The sequence below is a fragment of the Hemitrygon akajei genome, chromosome 10, assembly GCF_048418815.1.
Source record: "Hemitrygon akajei chromosome 10, sHemAka1.3, whole genome shotgun sequence".
NCBI classification, from domain to species: domain Eukaryota; kingdom Metazoa; phylum Chordata; class Chondrichthyes; order Myliobatiformes; family Dasyatidae; genus Hemitrygon; species Hemitrygon akajei.
Window position 1 is genome coordinate 41,444,616 of NC_133133.1, and position 15,363 is coordinate 41,459,978.

General features: G+C 41.0%; 1 protein-coding gene across 2 annotated transcripts in view; it reads left to right on the plus strand.

The window, feature by feature from the left end:
* The window catches only part of efnb1 (ephrin-B1), a 176,647-nt gene that overhangs the window by 70,507 nt on the left and 90,777 nt on the right, over positions 1 to 15,363 (plus strand). Inside the window, exon 1 of one of the 2 annotated variants that reach the window (XM_073058125.1) lies at positions 5,433 to 5,566. The exons of the other annotated variant lie outside the window; for it this stretch is intronic. Within the exon in view, the coding sequence (XP_072914226.1) occupies positions 5,448 to 5,566 (119 nt within the window). The 5' untranslated portion in view covers positions 5,433 to 5,447. Of the gene's footprint in view, positions 1 to 5,432; positions 5,567 to 15,363 lie in introns of those variants that run through there. 2 annotated transcript variants of the gene reach the window in all.

The following is a 15,363-nucleotide window of genomic DNA, read 5'->3' on the forward strand; positions in this document are numbered from 1 at the left end:
CTCTCCCCACGTGTAGAGTGCTTGGAATATTGTTATTTGTCCGTGGGTAATAGAAAGGGAAAGGGTCAGTTCCTTTTTGAATTCTTTCCTGTTCTGCACCCAAGACAAATATTTGCTGTCTGTTTCTGCTCTGTTGAACAAAGATTGCAATGTTTGCTGTGTGTGGATTCTGTAATATTAAGCAGCCCTACCTATTCCTTGCTAGCACTTAGGGTTAGAAGTCATAATGAGAAACTTTTCTTGTGACATTATAACTAATTCAAAATTAGTACTGTGTGGGAAACAGTAGGTGTTTTTATGTAACTATGATAGGTTAGAAAAGACTGCTCATTTTATGGGGAAAAATACATTTTCTCCTGGGGTGTTGTAATTTGAAGTTGTTCTCTTTATTTTAACTTTTTCTCTGTGGAAAATCTGTGATTGTAAGCTAGTATGACCTTAGTACTCTCTTGTCCCCAACTTCTTCCTCTTCCCCCTCCCAACACCCTCCCCCCCGTCACCCACAGCTCCCTGTTTGTACAAACCCGAACGTGGTGAGAAAGTCTGCAGCGTGATCAAACTTAACCCCTACCACTGAGTTTGTTTTGTTTCAGGATGACCCAGAACACATTGGGGTTGTTTTAAGGCTATTGTAGAATAGGGCTGTGTAGTGGTTACGTCATCTAGCACAGGTGTACTCTGGAGAGCATTCTGACCGACTGTATCAATGCTCAGGATTGTGACAGGCTTTAGAGTGTTGGAGGCTCAGCCTGTTCTTTCATGGGCACAAGCCGCCTCCTCCCCATTGAGGACATCTTCATCATAGCGACAATATCCATCGTTAAGGACCCTCAACCATCACGGATATGCCTCATTGCTATAAAGTACAAGAGTCTGAAGACCCATACTCAAGTGTTTTAGCAACAGATTCTACCCCTTTGCCTCCGAAGTTCTGAGCGGTCCATGAACACTACCTTCTATGCCCCTTTTCGCTCTGTGTTGTTTTGTGGCAGCAGTACAGTGTAGGCGTAATGAACTACTGTAAGTTACAATTTTAAAAAATCACATTGATGTCAGTGAGAATAAACTTTATTCTGATTCCTTCTGCCCTCTGAGCTGAGGAAGAGAACTCAACAGCTTGTTATCAGGCAGGATTACATGACAGCGATGAGGTCACAGGGCAGGAAGTGAAGTGTTTATCAAAGTCATTAGGGGTCTAAGGTTTATTGATATCTAGAGCTAGTCTCCTGGGTGCTGTATTCTCTTTCCTCTTCCCTGAAATCATCAATGTACCTAGAGCTCTCCTGTATCTCATAGATGCATTTCTTTTGGCTGTGGATGAGTAAGCAATGGCTGCTATTTCACCGTGGGATATGATTATTAATGAGTTTTCAACCCTGATAGTGCTTTGACCAACAGTGACACAAGAGTAAAGTTTTCCCAAGGATACCCATTAAATCATTTTTTGTTTCTTTCACCCTCTATTATATTAAACCCTCAGCTCTTCAGTCTCCGTCCAAACACTCTATAATGAGCAGCATAGTCTTCAGCATTTTCCCTCCAACTCTTGGATTATTTCCCTAACTTTTTGTTTGTGTTCTTTCTTACTCTAAAGAGCCTACTTCAATAGACAGTAGGTAGTAGGTGCAGGAGTAGGCCATTCGGCCCTTCTAGCCAGCACCGCCATTCACTGTGATCATGGCTGATCATACACAATCAGTACCCCGTTCCTGCCCTTTCCCCATATCCCTTAACCCCGCTATCTATAAGAGCTCTATCTAACTCTCCCTTGAAGGTTTAAGGGCATACTTCAAAGGTATGCCCTTAAATCTTCAATCAATGTCCAGTTGTTTGATGTTCCTTTCCCTTGCAAAATCATTTGTGCTGTTTTACCACCTTAAAGTCACTTTTGGATGAGTATTTATCTCAACATATGTGAATCCACCATTCATGTATGTTACGATGGTGCCGGTCTCTTTTACCAAGTTAACCGGAGTTTGGATAGTTTCAATAGGACTTGTTAGTTTGAAACTTGTTGATCTGTCATGTGCAACATTTTCAAAGTTCAAAGTAAATTTATTATCAGAGTCATCACACACAATCCTGAGATTCATTTTCTTGTGGACCTACTCAAAAAATCCATAATAGAATAGTAACCATCATCGAATCAATGAAAGACTGCACAAACTTGGACATTCAACCAGTGTGCAAAAGACAACAAGCTGTCCAAATAGAAAAAAGAAAGAAATAATAATATTAAACAAATAAGCAATAAATATTGAGAACGTGAGGTGAAGAGTCCTTGAGAGTGAGCCCATAGGCTGGAAATGTTTTAATGATGGGACAAGTGAAGTTGAGTGATGTTATCCCGTTTGGTTCAAGAGCCTGATGGTTGAGAGGTAATAACTGTTCCTGAACAATTGTGAGCCCTGGGGCTCCTATACCATCTTCCTGATAGCAGCAGCAAGAAGAGAGCATGAGCTGGGTGGTGGGGGTCCTTAATGATGGATGCTGCTTTTCTGCAACAATACATCTACATCTTCACATAGGTGTGCTAAGTAGTGGGGAGTGCTTTACCCATGATGGACTGGGCCATATTCTCTACTGTTCAAAGGATTTTTCCATCCAAAGGCATTAGTGTTTCCATACCAGGGTGTGACACAGACAGTCAATGTACTCTTCATCACACATCTATAGAGATTTGTCAAAGTTTTAGATGTCATGCCGAATCTTCACCAACTCCTAAAGAAGTAGAGGTGCTGCTGTGCTTTCTTTGCAATTGCATTTATGTTCTGGGCCCAGGACAGGTCCTCCAAAATGATAACACTGAAGAATTTAAAGTTGCTGACTCTCTCCACCTCAGGTCCTCTGCTGAGGACTGGCTTGTGGACCTCAGGTTTCCCTCTCCTGAAGTGGTCTTGCTGGCACTGAGTGAGAGGTTGTTGTTGTGGCATCACTCAGCCAGGTTTTCAATCTGATAATTTAAAGTTGCTGATTCTCTCCACCTATATGCTGATATGCTGATCCATCACCACCTTTGATTTGGTCTATGATGATGGTGTCATCAGCAAGCTTGAATATGACATGGGAGCTGTGCTTGGCCACGCAGCCATAAGTGTAAAGTGAGTAGACGAGCTCTGCAGATGAAGGGGTTGTGTAATCTAATATTACCGTGACTGGTTTCGCTGCATATCTCACAGTACTACATAGCGATGAATTCTCCACCTCATTAACATTTATTGTTTCAAAACAAACATTGTAAACCATATAATGTGATTAATCTGCTGAAGACGTTTAGTGTAAGATCGATCACCTGGAATATTTTCTTTCCTGGAGCAGCAGAACTTCTCATTAGTCATCGTATTACAACTGGGAATTTCTTCATACTTTTTAATCAGTAATTTAGGGATTTCCCTTTTACTCCTTCTCTTGCATGTTCTCTCTTTTTACCTACCTGTTTTTCAACCTTGAGGTGATCAAACTTTAAAGGAGATCAGCATCATGGGTGCTTATGCTTCTGATGAAGTTCTTCCTTGGGGGGGGGGGTGGACAGTGGTGGTGGTGGGGGGGGGGGGGTGTTGTTTGAAGGAGCCTGGGTCCATGAAATTTGGAAACTACCTTTGATTATCAGATTTAAGAATGAAAATTGATTGTTGAGACTTAATTACGTGCCACCTGTGAAAGGACCACCAAAAAAGTAATATTTATTGTGGATGTTAATTAATCCCCACTATTATTGACTCTTATTTAAAGCTCCATAGGGAAGGTAGGTTGTTTTTATGACAGACAAAGTAGCAATAGGAGTCCCTCTAAGTTCATTCCTCAAAATTTTTGAAACAGTTGTCTATAAATTTGGAAGGATGAAGCAGGGAAAGGGTGCATATATAAGTAGTATTCTGTATTTTTACAATCAGAGTTAATGTTGTGATTCCATTCTAGAATTTTAAAAAGGCCATTTTCAGAGTGTGAATTCAGAACATTTACTATGGACCTGAATTGCCTTGGGAGATTTCTGGGCTCTGGTCTGTGATCTTGAACTGCTTCACAACAGCATCAGAAGGTCATTCTCAAGGACTGAAATTTGCAACTGGGGTATAAGCTTGTCATTTAATGCAATGTGCAAACAGTGTTCTTTTGGAATATGTTCAGACAGGAAGGGCAAAGGGCAAGGAAAAATCTGGTTGCACTTGATGCGTCTCTTGCTGAACCATCTGGTGTTAGTGAGAGTGAACATCTGTGGTCACTGAAGGAGGACAGGTATGTAAATGCCTGACCAGTGAGAAGAGGAACGAATCCAAAAAAATATTTCAGAGCTTTGTGTCCTCTCATTCTGCAGGTGCAGAGGCTGGCTGAAATAAATATTCCTGGGTATTTTATTGACCAGATGTTGGTATTGATGGGCATTTAAGCTCCTGTTGAAGAAGGTTACTAATATATGCACCCCTTCCCTGCTTCACCCTACCAAATTTCTGGAAGATTGTCTCAAAAATTTTGAGGGGAGAGCTTACTTTGTCAACAGCATAAATTAGACTCAATCTGTCACCATGCTGGTTAAAGAGGGTTTAATGCAATGCCCAGAAGCTTGGTTAAAGAATTAAGCTTTAGTTTTAGGAAGATTCTCAAAACGAGGAGAGAAACTGTTCAAGGGAATTCAGAAGCCCGGGGGAAGTCCATGGCCTACATTGATGAAGAGACTAAGATTGGAAGGGTTAAATTGAAGAAATGAAGAGTTTTTTTGCTTGTAGGGTTGGAGAATGTTAAAGATATAATGATGCCCATGACCAAGAAGCGGTTTGAACATAAGGTGAGAATTCTGAAACACAGATGTTGCTGATCTGTGTGCCAGCTTGCCGAGTGACAGGAATTGCTGTGAGTTATAGTTTGAGCAGCTGAGTTTGAATCAAGCTCACGTTTACAAAGGCTGGAAGAGGGAGAAACCAGCCCAGAGTACTTTGGATTGAACAGATCAGAACTTCTCCTGAGTAGTGTCTATTCAGGGCTAAACTCTTACCTTAAATGCTTCCATGCTTCCCATCTCTACTACTCCATGTGGAAATACATGGAGTATTCTAGCTATTTTCTTTAGTGAAGAGCATTTTTTGATTTCAGTTTTGGTATGATTGTGAATTTAAAACATGCTTCCTTTTAATCTTCTCTCACAGTTTAGTTTAAAAGTAATTTTCTGGTGTTCCCCCCCCCCCCCCCCCCCCCCAATTGCCAAATTATTTTAAAGTTCTGAGGATCACTTCTTGGATGCTTTCAAGACTGCAAAGCAAAATTTGCTTTCTTCCTTTACAGCCAGATTTAAGACCTGAAACCAGCCATGTGGCTCTCTGCATTCTGATGTGAGCAGTACCAGGAATAATGCCCAATGCATATTCTGATCAGACCTCCAGCTGTTTAGCCACTTGCTTTCTTTGACACGTTCAACTGGTTTGGAAAAGTGGATGTCCAATTTGTACTGTACCATGGATAAGGAGTCCAGCTCTGTATCATACCCAGAAGTGCCTGTAGCCACTGAGCAGCAAGAGTATTTAACAACAGTTAGGAGAACTGAAGGAATTGTGAACAGACCCTGGATAACACAGTGAGTATAGTGTTCTTGCACTGTACTTACTATAAATGTTAAAATAATGTAAACTTAAATAAATTAATTATAGAGTATGCCACGGTCCATGAAGAATGGAGGGACTAAGAGGAAAGGGGGGTTTAGGGTGGTGATGTGTGTGTGTGTGTGTGTGTGTGTGTGTGTGTGTGTGTGTGTTTGCCGGGGGAGTCTGTTCCCATAATACAATCCCTTGAGGCTTTGTGTAAGTCAACTATGTAGGTTTTCAGAGGCTTTGCTCACCTCACAAAATAGGCTTTGAGCTGGCCCTGCTACACCCGCAGCATGAGGCCCATTGTAAGCAGTCTGAATGTTGACAGCTGAAGACTGGTTTGCTGTGCTGGTTGCCAGGCCTGGCAGAGCTTCCTACAGCTCCTTTGTACCTCTGTACAGGGAGGCCTGCTAGGCCCAAGGAAGCAATGCCAGATCACGTTTTTTTGTTTCTAGCTCCGATTAACTTATTTTTTGCACTCGACAGCATTGTGGTATACTTTTACGTTTGCATCTCTCCTCCTCCTCTTTTTCACAGTAGCCTTTCAGGGTGGAGAATGGGCAAATGCCAAGCAATGGCTTAGACTAGTTCCCAGTCAAGTATCTCTGAGTGAGTATTTGAATAATAATGTCGTGGATTTCAGTTAATTGGGGCACATCAGGACCAGTACATTTTGGCCCAATTATGCGGCTGCCCCAATTATCTGAAGTTTCATGGAAATAGAAAAGTATAAAAACGGCTAGCTACCATTAACTGAATAACAAATTATGAATTTAAATACATAAACAAATTAGAACATTACCAATATTGCTACAGTACTGTAAAACTGTGTATAAGTTTGTAATGATTTCGATGGAGGAACTCATCGAGTGTATGCTGGTATAGTACTCAATTGGTAAATTATCCCAGTCTTAGCTCCTTATAGTATCGAGGTTTAACACTTCTCCCAATAACCAACAATTTCTTTTTATCAGTTCCTTATATATTTGGACAACACAACACAGCTATGCAATCTATTGCTTTCTTTGAAACTGATAGTGTTTGTAGTCAAGGGAACCATTTGGCGTGGCATAATTTTTTAAATAAAAGACCTGTTTTATTGACGTTGTAGATATCATCTGTATGTACAAAAGTTCTGAAGCAAGTCGGGGAGTTTTGTAGATTTCCTTGTTTCTGCACTTACAGCATCAGTGCTACCTTTCTCGCCATGTGCTTTCCTGAATTCAATGTGGTGCCTACATTTCCATTGAGACGACCAGCCTTTAAAATCCTCGTGACTCAGCTTCTTAGCTAGCTCCTCTGACTTGTTTTTTGACATTGGTCCACTGACCTGCATAGCTCATCCAGTTACAGTGGAAAACCATTGATTGGGAGCCTCTTCAACATCTGGACCCTTGCCCTCGTGTTTTCATTTCTGGGATGTTCCCTGTTGTCCCTCGTGTAATGTTCATTCTTCTCCCAACTGATTTTGCAAATGTATCAGCGTGCAGTTGTAGATTTCAGCACTCCAGTTATCTTTGCCAGCTGCCTATGAGTGGTGTTAGGCCGATGGCTTTTAATTTGTCCTGTAGGGTAATATTTTCAGCTAGTGCCAAATCATTTTGTGGCAAGTGGCTCAATTTTTTTTAGAGTGAAAATAGAATAAAAACAAAATTATCAAAAAGTATTTGCTTTCTGAGTCGGTGTCCATCAGCCCAACTGGGTAACAACACAAGCATTTGCAACTGTTTACTCTAAACATGGTGTAGTGCCTAATAGCCACACAAATGCACATGACTGACCAGATTCTGCCCAAATTAACAAAGGGAACCACAGCTATTTTCTTCATTTGTTTTTGTTCTTTGAAAGTTGTCCCAAATAAGCGGCTGCCCGAATTAACCGTTGGCCCAATTACCAGGAATCAACTATGTGCCATTTTTCTTCAAAGAAAATCCCCCTTCCCTGCCTTGAAATATCTGCCTTTCATGAAAATGGGTGTCCATTTTCTAAGGAGAATATGGATATAAGCAGCATATCCCACTGCAAGAAAATTATTGGCATTGCATTTGCAACTTAGTTCTGTTTTGTTGGCTGCCCTTGAGGTTCCCTGCATCAATGTGCACTCTGAAAATTACCATCTCTCTATCCATGACTTTGTCTCCTGAGCTGATCTCTTTAACAATCTATAATTGTTTCATCACAAGTACAGTTTGGCTCCCTAGCATTGACTTAGGATTCTTTATCGCAGTAACAACTTTGCAGTGGCTTCTTTGATGTGGTGAATTGTATGACTTACTGTACTGCTTGAGAGCTTAGTCTTTGATCGGATATTATCCTTGAGTGGTGGGCAGTAGTAAGCAATCTCACTTTGAGCTTCATGGTGTCAGATAATTAGATTTTATTTGCAACTTCAGAGCACTTCTGGAAAAACTTGGATCATTTCAAGCACTTCACAGCCAATGAAATATTGCCACTATTGCGTTATAGTGGACCTTTGTGGCTCATTTACACACACACAAAGTCAAGTGCCCAAAAACAATAATGTTCAGATAACTTGCTTGGCTATTCTTTTAAATGGTTTCTAATTGAGGATTGACTGCTGAGGGAGAAGGGTCCTTGATTCAATACCTCCTCTGACAATGCACCATTCTGTCACTGCTGTTTCTGAGTTTATAGCCGAGATTTTGGGGTTAGTCATCTTCAGTGAGTCTTGAACTCACTTTTCCAAACCCAAGCCAAGAATGCCGCTATTGAGCCTGAGCTGACGTGCAGAATTAAACTTGAAACTAGATCTGCTGTTAAAAAATCAATCTATCTTGATGCTTATCCTCCACGCATAGTGATCTGATCCCAAAAGTCTCCCCTGCACCCAGATTCCACTTTGTCACCAACCAATTTTGAAATGTTGACATGGCCTCTCCATTAAACTGTTAGAGGGCATCCTATAACTTTACTCACACAAGTTTAAAAATCTCTTTTGCTTACTTAAGATGTCATCTTCAGATGGACTTTAGCAGAGTAGAAAGTTTACAGGTACGTTTATTTCAGTAGGTCGGTAGCAGCATAGAAAGCTTAATCTGTGAGGAATAGCAGGTGGATTAATCACCTTGTGTTTCAGTGTCATGTCTATGATTTAACAAAGTACATCACCACTGTTCTTGTTTAAACCTTTTCAAATGTATACAAGCGGTGAAGGCTCCCTGAGTTTCCCAAAGTTGGACCGTTGCAGCTGTCAAGATCAGCTGTTCCAGGCAGAAGTGAAACCATAGAGGCTGCAGGGCTTTAAGCATTTAAGCCCATTTTTAATGTGAGTACGGCACCTGTGCTTAATGCGGATTTCTTCTTGCTAGATTTAATGGCTCTTCCTCCCCCTTGAAGATATTGTGGTAAGCTCCCAATAGGCAGTAAATGTTTCATGTATAAAATTTATTTTTGAATGAAGAAATTGTGGAGTCACTTCTGGATGGCATCTGAGGGCAGAGTAGCAGAAAGGAAGCTTGTGCTCCACAACAGGTCATTTGCATTCATCAGTTTCATTCGGAGCTTATCGTTGCTTTCAAATTCCACAGTGCAGTGTAGTCGGTGTTCCTATATGTTGGTCACGCACTCATCATCCTCTACCACCCATTGGATCAACATGTAAGAATGGTGGAGGGCCATAGCTACCAGTTGTTCGGGCTACACTAACCTCTAGCATAGTGGTCGCCAACCCGTCGACTGGTTGATCTTTGAGACTTTCCCAGTAGATCTTAAAAAAAAAGAAAAATAAGCACACAAATACTGTTGAGAGATTGTTTCCGGGTTGCGGGGTTTTAGTTCCGTTCTTTCTGCCCAGTGCGCATGCACGTAGCTCCCCCGCACTACACAGTGTACTTCAGTGGTCCCCAACTCGGTCGGTTGGTCGCTCTGTCTGGACTGCGGCCGCCGTGGCCCCAGTATGGGGACCTCCGGCCCTGACCTTGTCCTCTCACCCCAGCCACACCTGGCCAGGGCGTCTGGCGGCGGGCGGGCAGTGGCTGGAGTTCGGGCCGGGAGGCTGCCTAATGAGGCAATGAAGCCCTCAAAACTGCTTCGGTACCCTGAGTCCAAGCACCCTGTACTTAAAGACAAACCCACTGAGTTTTTTCAGCGGAAAAAACATGAGCAGCGCGGGACAGCAGCTAAGTGCCGAGAGCCGCGAAAACTAAATTGCTGAATAGACTGGACATAAGGAACCTCCTTCGAGTATCGCTGTATTCCCGACGTGTTTAACACCCTTCCCCCACCGTCGGCTGGTCCGCAGGAATATTGTCAATATTAAACTGGTCCGCAGTGCAAAAAACGGTGGGGACCCTTGGTGTTTTTTTGCATTATTTTTACTTTCGGGTTGCGGGGTTTTACTTTAGTTTTTTTCTGCCCCAGTGCTCATGAGTGTAACAAATCGATCTGGGGTCGATCTCGCCTTTCACTAAGGCCCAGGTAGGGGATCTTGGGCTTAAAAAGGTTGGTGACCACTAATCTAGTCGGTGTGGTTAATTAACCATGTATGCTTCTCCTATATCATGTAGAATCTTATTGTAATACATTACCAAGAACGAGATGAATCACTAATTGTTATAGTGAGCCCTTAAAACAGATCCTTCACATTTATTCCATTTTCTTCAACTACACTGTGAATGTGTGAATACAGTGCTTTATCTTTTTTGAAAAGGAAGTGCTATTCATGAGGCTTCTTTATTTACAAATTTAACCATTCTACAGATTTTCTGATTCTTTTTGATCTCCACAAAGGAATTTATGTCATTAGCATGGTATCACTTCTTGACTTGCGAAAGGTGTTGCATGTGTTGTTTCTTCAACAGACTCTGCTGGATCAATTTCTGGAATACTCTGATAATTGCAGAACTCTGTTGTATTCTCTTCGCTGCCTCTCTATATGTGCGTTTCTAAGTCTGTTATCTGTTTTCACAAGGTATCTCTTTGTGCCACATACTTCAATTAGTGCTTCAATGTCCCATTTCTGAACGTCAGATTTGCTGGTGAGTGTTAACACAAAAACAAGTCATTTAAAATGTTTCTCTCCATGGCTTGAGACAGAAACAAAAATATAATTCAACTGATTTCATTCCACTTTTTCCTCAAGATTTAGTTGGACCAGAACTTATTGGTACTCTGAGTTTTTGTGCATTAATAATTCAAACTATCAGCATTGTGGAATGTGGTGGTGTTCTTTAGTTGAGCAAAAAAACATTTGTTAATTGATGTCTCATTGACCTACTGGGTCACTTTCATGGACTCTACAATGCATAAGCTCAGTATGTTTTTATTTGCAGTGTGCCTTCTTTTGTCTGTCGTCTGTGTGTTTTTTCACAAATTAGATTGTTTTTTCCCTGAAAGAAAATTAATCTCAAGGTAGTATACGGTAACATTTACATACTTTGAATGCTGGCTTGTGTGGTGAAGCAAGGATGCGCTTACTAAGATTTTATTTTAATAAATACTCAAGTAGAAATAAATGACACTGAATATCATTGTCAGAGACTGCTTCCGGGAAACAATGGCACAGAAAATGGATCTCAATTCTTTGATATGTGTTCTATTATAGTACTGGACCCAACGTTTTACTTCAATCCATTTTGAGTGACTATGGTGCCTGAGAAGTTACCAATCCCCTTCTTGCAATAATAATTGTAAGCTCCTTGGAAAGGCTTCATTGCCCATTTTCGGTCTGAAGAAGTGCTTTTACTGGCTTGGCTCTGTAGAGTAAAATGTTTTCAAGTTTTCTTGCCTTTGCTATTGCTTCACTTTTTCATTGCCTAATTCTATATTGCTCTCAATGGCTTTCTGTTCTGTGTAGACTTGCTCTCCGTTACTTTCTATCGGAAAATCTTCTTTCTGTTAAGGTATCACATGACTGAAGTTGGCTAGGTTAACAATCCTGGCTTTAGATATACACTGAACATATGTGCTCTTGCTTCTGACAGTTAAAACATTTTGCTGTTTTGAATTGTCATCCATGAGATGGTTCAATTGCATTATATTAATAACAGCAATTTTCACTAATCTGACCCACCTGCATCAAATTCTGTTCTGGAGCTCTGGCCTTTGCTAATGTCCATGTAAACTGCCCGTTATGTATTGGATTAGATACATTTCTGTTGCATTCCTCAATGTAATTTCTTCCTCAATCTGCAATTTTACAGACAAGATCAAAAATGAAATTCCATGTGTTCGGCCTCTTTGACCTGACTTATTGATTAAACTGCAAACCTATTACATAGCTCATACATAACCTAAGAAGTTACAAAATAGTATTGCTGAGACAGGACTTCAGTGAAGCAGTGTGCTCTCAATCTAATCTGTTTCTAATCCTAGTTTCAGATTCAATGCTCTGCAGATTATTTCGCATTGGAATTGAATTGCTTTGCTAACTTGTTTTTGTTTTGCTGCATTTCTAACTGTACTAAGTTACTGTATGTTTCTGTGCAATTACAATGCACTGAAACTCTCTTCTGCTCCTGAATGGCATTTCATTGTGCAGTTGTATATATCACCTTCACAATCAGTTTCAGTCTTGATACTTGCTCTTGAAAACAAGATTCCATACATTCTGGGTATGGGCAGGGTTTGTGCCTATGTAGCCAGCTGGAGTCTGAGCGGCCAGTTTGCTCACCTGAAGCTCTTCACATCAACGTTGACAATGTCACATGAGTATGTGCATAGCTTCCCATTGGTTAGCCTAATGGTCATATGATCTGTGCTATTCTTTCTGAGCGTGATCCTGCTTCAATGCACCTTTCAAGAGCTTTCTTACCTGGGTGCCCACAGACCTGAGGGTGCTGTGCTGGCCATACTGGTTCTATGTCAGTCTGCTCTTCCCTGCAAGTATTGTGCAAGCCCTTCTCAGGGCCACTCATATATTCTCTTCTCTGCTTGCACTTGTTGGTGTTGGCCACCACCATGCTCAGAGATGCAGCCAGTGCCTCGTACTGCCAGTGTGGTGTGACAGGTCGCAGCTAATTCTACTTGTTCAACACAAACTCATGTTAGGTTAGTTCTTTATACATTTATTGTCTGTTGGATGATAAATATATGGTCAATAGATGTACTGTTTCCCATTATAATTGCTTGTGCCACAAATGAAACGTGTGCATCTTATGTATTCCACCCTTTTCAACTGCACTGCACATGTGGCCATTCATCATACTTGTGTCACATATTTACTCTACATATGGACATTCTCTAATGGCTCACTGTTCCCATTTTACCTGAAGATGTTAGTGAAGAGTTGGACGACGGCCAGTTCAGTGCAGCTCAGTCACCCGGTATGGGAGAGGTGAAGAAAGGACATGTGAGTATGAGACTGAAGAAGTAAGTTTAGCTTCAATCACATTGGTGATTGTAATGAGGGAACCTTGCAGTCAAAGTGCAAGGTGCCAAGTTAGATTCATCTTGCCAAAAAGTAGAAGGAAAGGCTACTTCTGCAAGTGCTGTTTAAGGTGAGTGAGTCACATTCTGGCGCTCATGTATCCTGTTGAAGATTGTGATGTTTATCACTTGTTCAGTGAAACTGAGCTGCTTCTGAAAGGACTGCTCTATTGTCAGAGGTAGGGGAGTTGTTCTAAACAGATTAGTTGAGATAACCTCTCCCGGTTTCTGGTCACTCCTGTTTTTTATTGCTGTTTTGTGTGAATTTGATCATCGTGGCCTAGCACTGCAGTCTGCAGGTAGCGAGATGAAACTGAACTGAGTGTGCCTGGACCTTTCTGAGTCTTTGTGATTTGGTGTTTTGGATTATGTGTTTCTTACTTGCTCTTTTGCCATTTGCACGATTTGTTCGTTTTTTTGTGCATTGGATGTTTTTCTTTGAACTGGTTCCGTGGTTTTCTTTGTTTCGCGGCTGTCTGTTGGAAGACGAATTTCAGGGTTGTTTACTGCAGGCATACTTTGATAATAAATGTACTTTGAATCTTGTAATTTGACCCTTTATTCACAGTATATTGCTGGTGAATATGGACCTTCCAAGGCCAATATTTTTCCAGAGTGCAATGTCTAAAATAGAAAGCAATTTTCCGCATGAGTCTGACCAAGTTTGTGAGCCAAAGGAGCAAAACTTTCCTGTTTCTGTTTTTCAGCCCTGGTGTGATGAAAGTCATTAGGTTTTTAGATGATTGCACACAAACTTTAATGATTTGTGTGCAGTGGCACTTGAATTTCTTTGCTCCTCTGTAGCCAGCCTCTCACCATGAGAAGGTTTCTGTGACAGGAAAGTAGTTTGAATGGGTTTGAAAGGAAAGTTAGCCTTAAATGTATGTTGGCTTGTTAAAGGCTCAGAAGTTGTAACTAATTTTTTGAGTGTAAGCTACAGGGAGAGGTTTGACAGGAAGGGAAAAGATTTTGAGGAGAAGAATCAGTATCAGATTTATTGGCACTACCATATGTCATGAAATATGTTGTTTTGTGGCAGCAGTGTAGTGCATTTACTAAAAATATACTACAGGTTGCAATAAGAAACAAAAAATAATTAAGTAGTATTCATGGACCGTTCAGAAATCTGATAGCAGAGAGGAAGAAGCTGTTCCTAAAATCTTGTGTATGCCTCTTCAGGCTCCTGTACCTCCTCTCTGGCTGTAGTAATGAAAAGAGGACATCTGTTGGATGATGAGTGTCCTCAATGATGGATGCTCCCTTCTCGAGGCAATGCCCTTTTGCATTTTTTATGTCTTAGTCAAAGGAGAAATGAACATATGTGCCTCCCTAATTTGGGAAATAGAGATCTGTCTCTCTGTGTACATCTATATTATTAAAACAGAAATCCCCAGATCAAGGCTCTGAGGCTGCTTTTGGTAAAAACAAAGTCAGGAAGGCTTCTTGACATTCTGTGCTTAATTCAACACAGAATGCAGAGTCATCACATCTGGGAGTCATTGTGTAAAGTACTTACCTGCAGGCAGAGAGCTCAACCTGGGCAATTAATGCAGTCGTTGCAGTCCTCAAGTGAGGAAAACCCATTAAAGAGTCAAAGGAGATCCTGACTAACATATTCTGTTTCTGTCACACTGCTGCCATCCTGGAAGATATTTGAACGTCTGGGAAAGATTTGAAGTTGGAAGCTGGTCGCTAATTGCTTGCCAGTTGTTTGGTTTCTGGCTTACAGCTGTGATGGTGCTTGTGGCCAAAATATACTATTGGAGAACACACAGGGTGTTAGCAGAGTCTGGACGTACTCTCAGTTATACATTAAAGGTTTATTTTGGCCATGGTATATTAACTTAGTTTCTTTTTGCCATTTTACACTGTCTTTTCCTCCTCCTCTATTAAATCTGGAATACTCTTTGCGCCCACTTTAAACTTTTCAGCATCTCTTGGCAAAAACAATGTATTTGAACACACACGTATACATGCATGCTTCTCATCTGGTTGCCATTATGGAGATGGGATTTTTCTTTATGATGATGGAATCTCTCCTGTTTTGATATGAACACTGTCTTAGTTAACTTGTAATGCTATATGATTTGAGAGTTGTTATGTTGAAATAAATTGACCAAACCATGCACATTAGGCAGGCTACACTGCCTTTTGTATGTTTAAGATTGTGATGAATTTGTAGCCTTTTCAGTCACAAAATGAAATAAATTGCTGCTGAAATGTGCTTGACAACTTTGCACAAAGTCATTGAGGACATAACAATCAGAAGTGATAAAGGAGAACCAGAAGATATGGAGTCATAGAGTACTACAGCTTAGAAGCAGGCCCTTTGGCCCATCTAGTCTGTGCTGATACGATTTTCTGCTTAGTCCCATCTATCTGCAGCCGAACAATTGCCCTC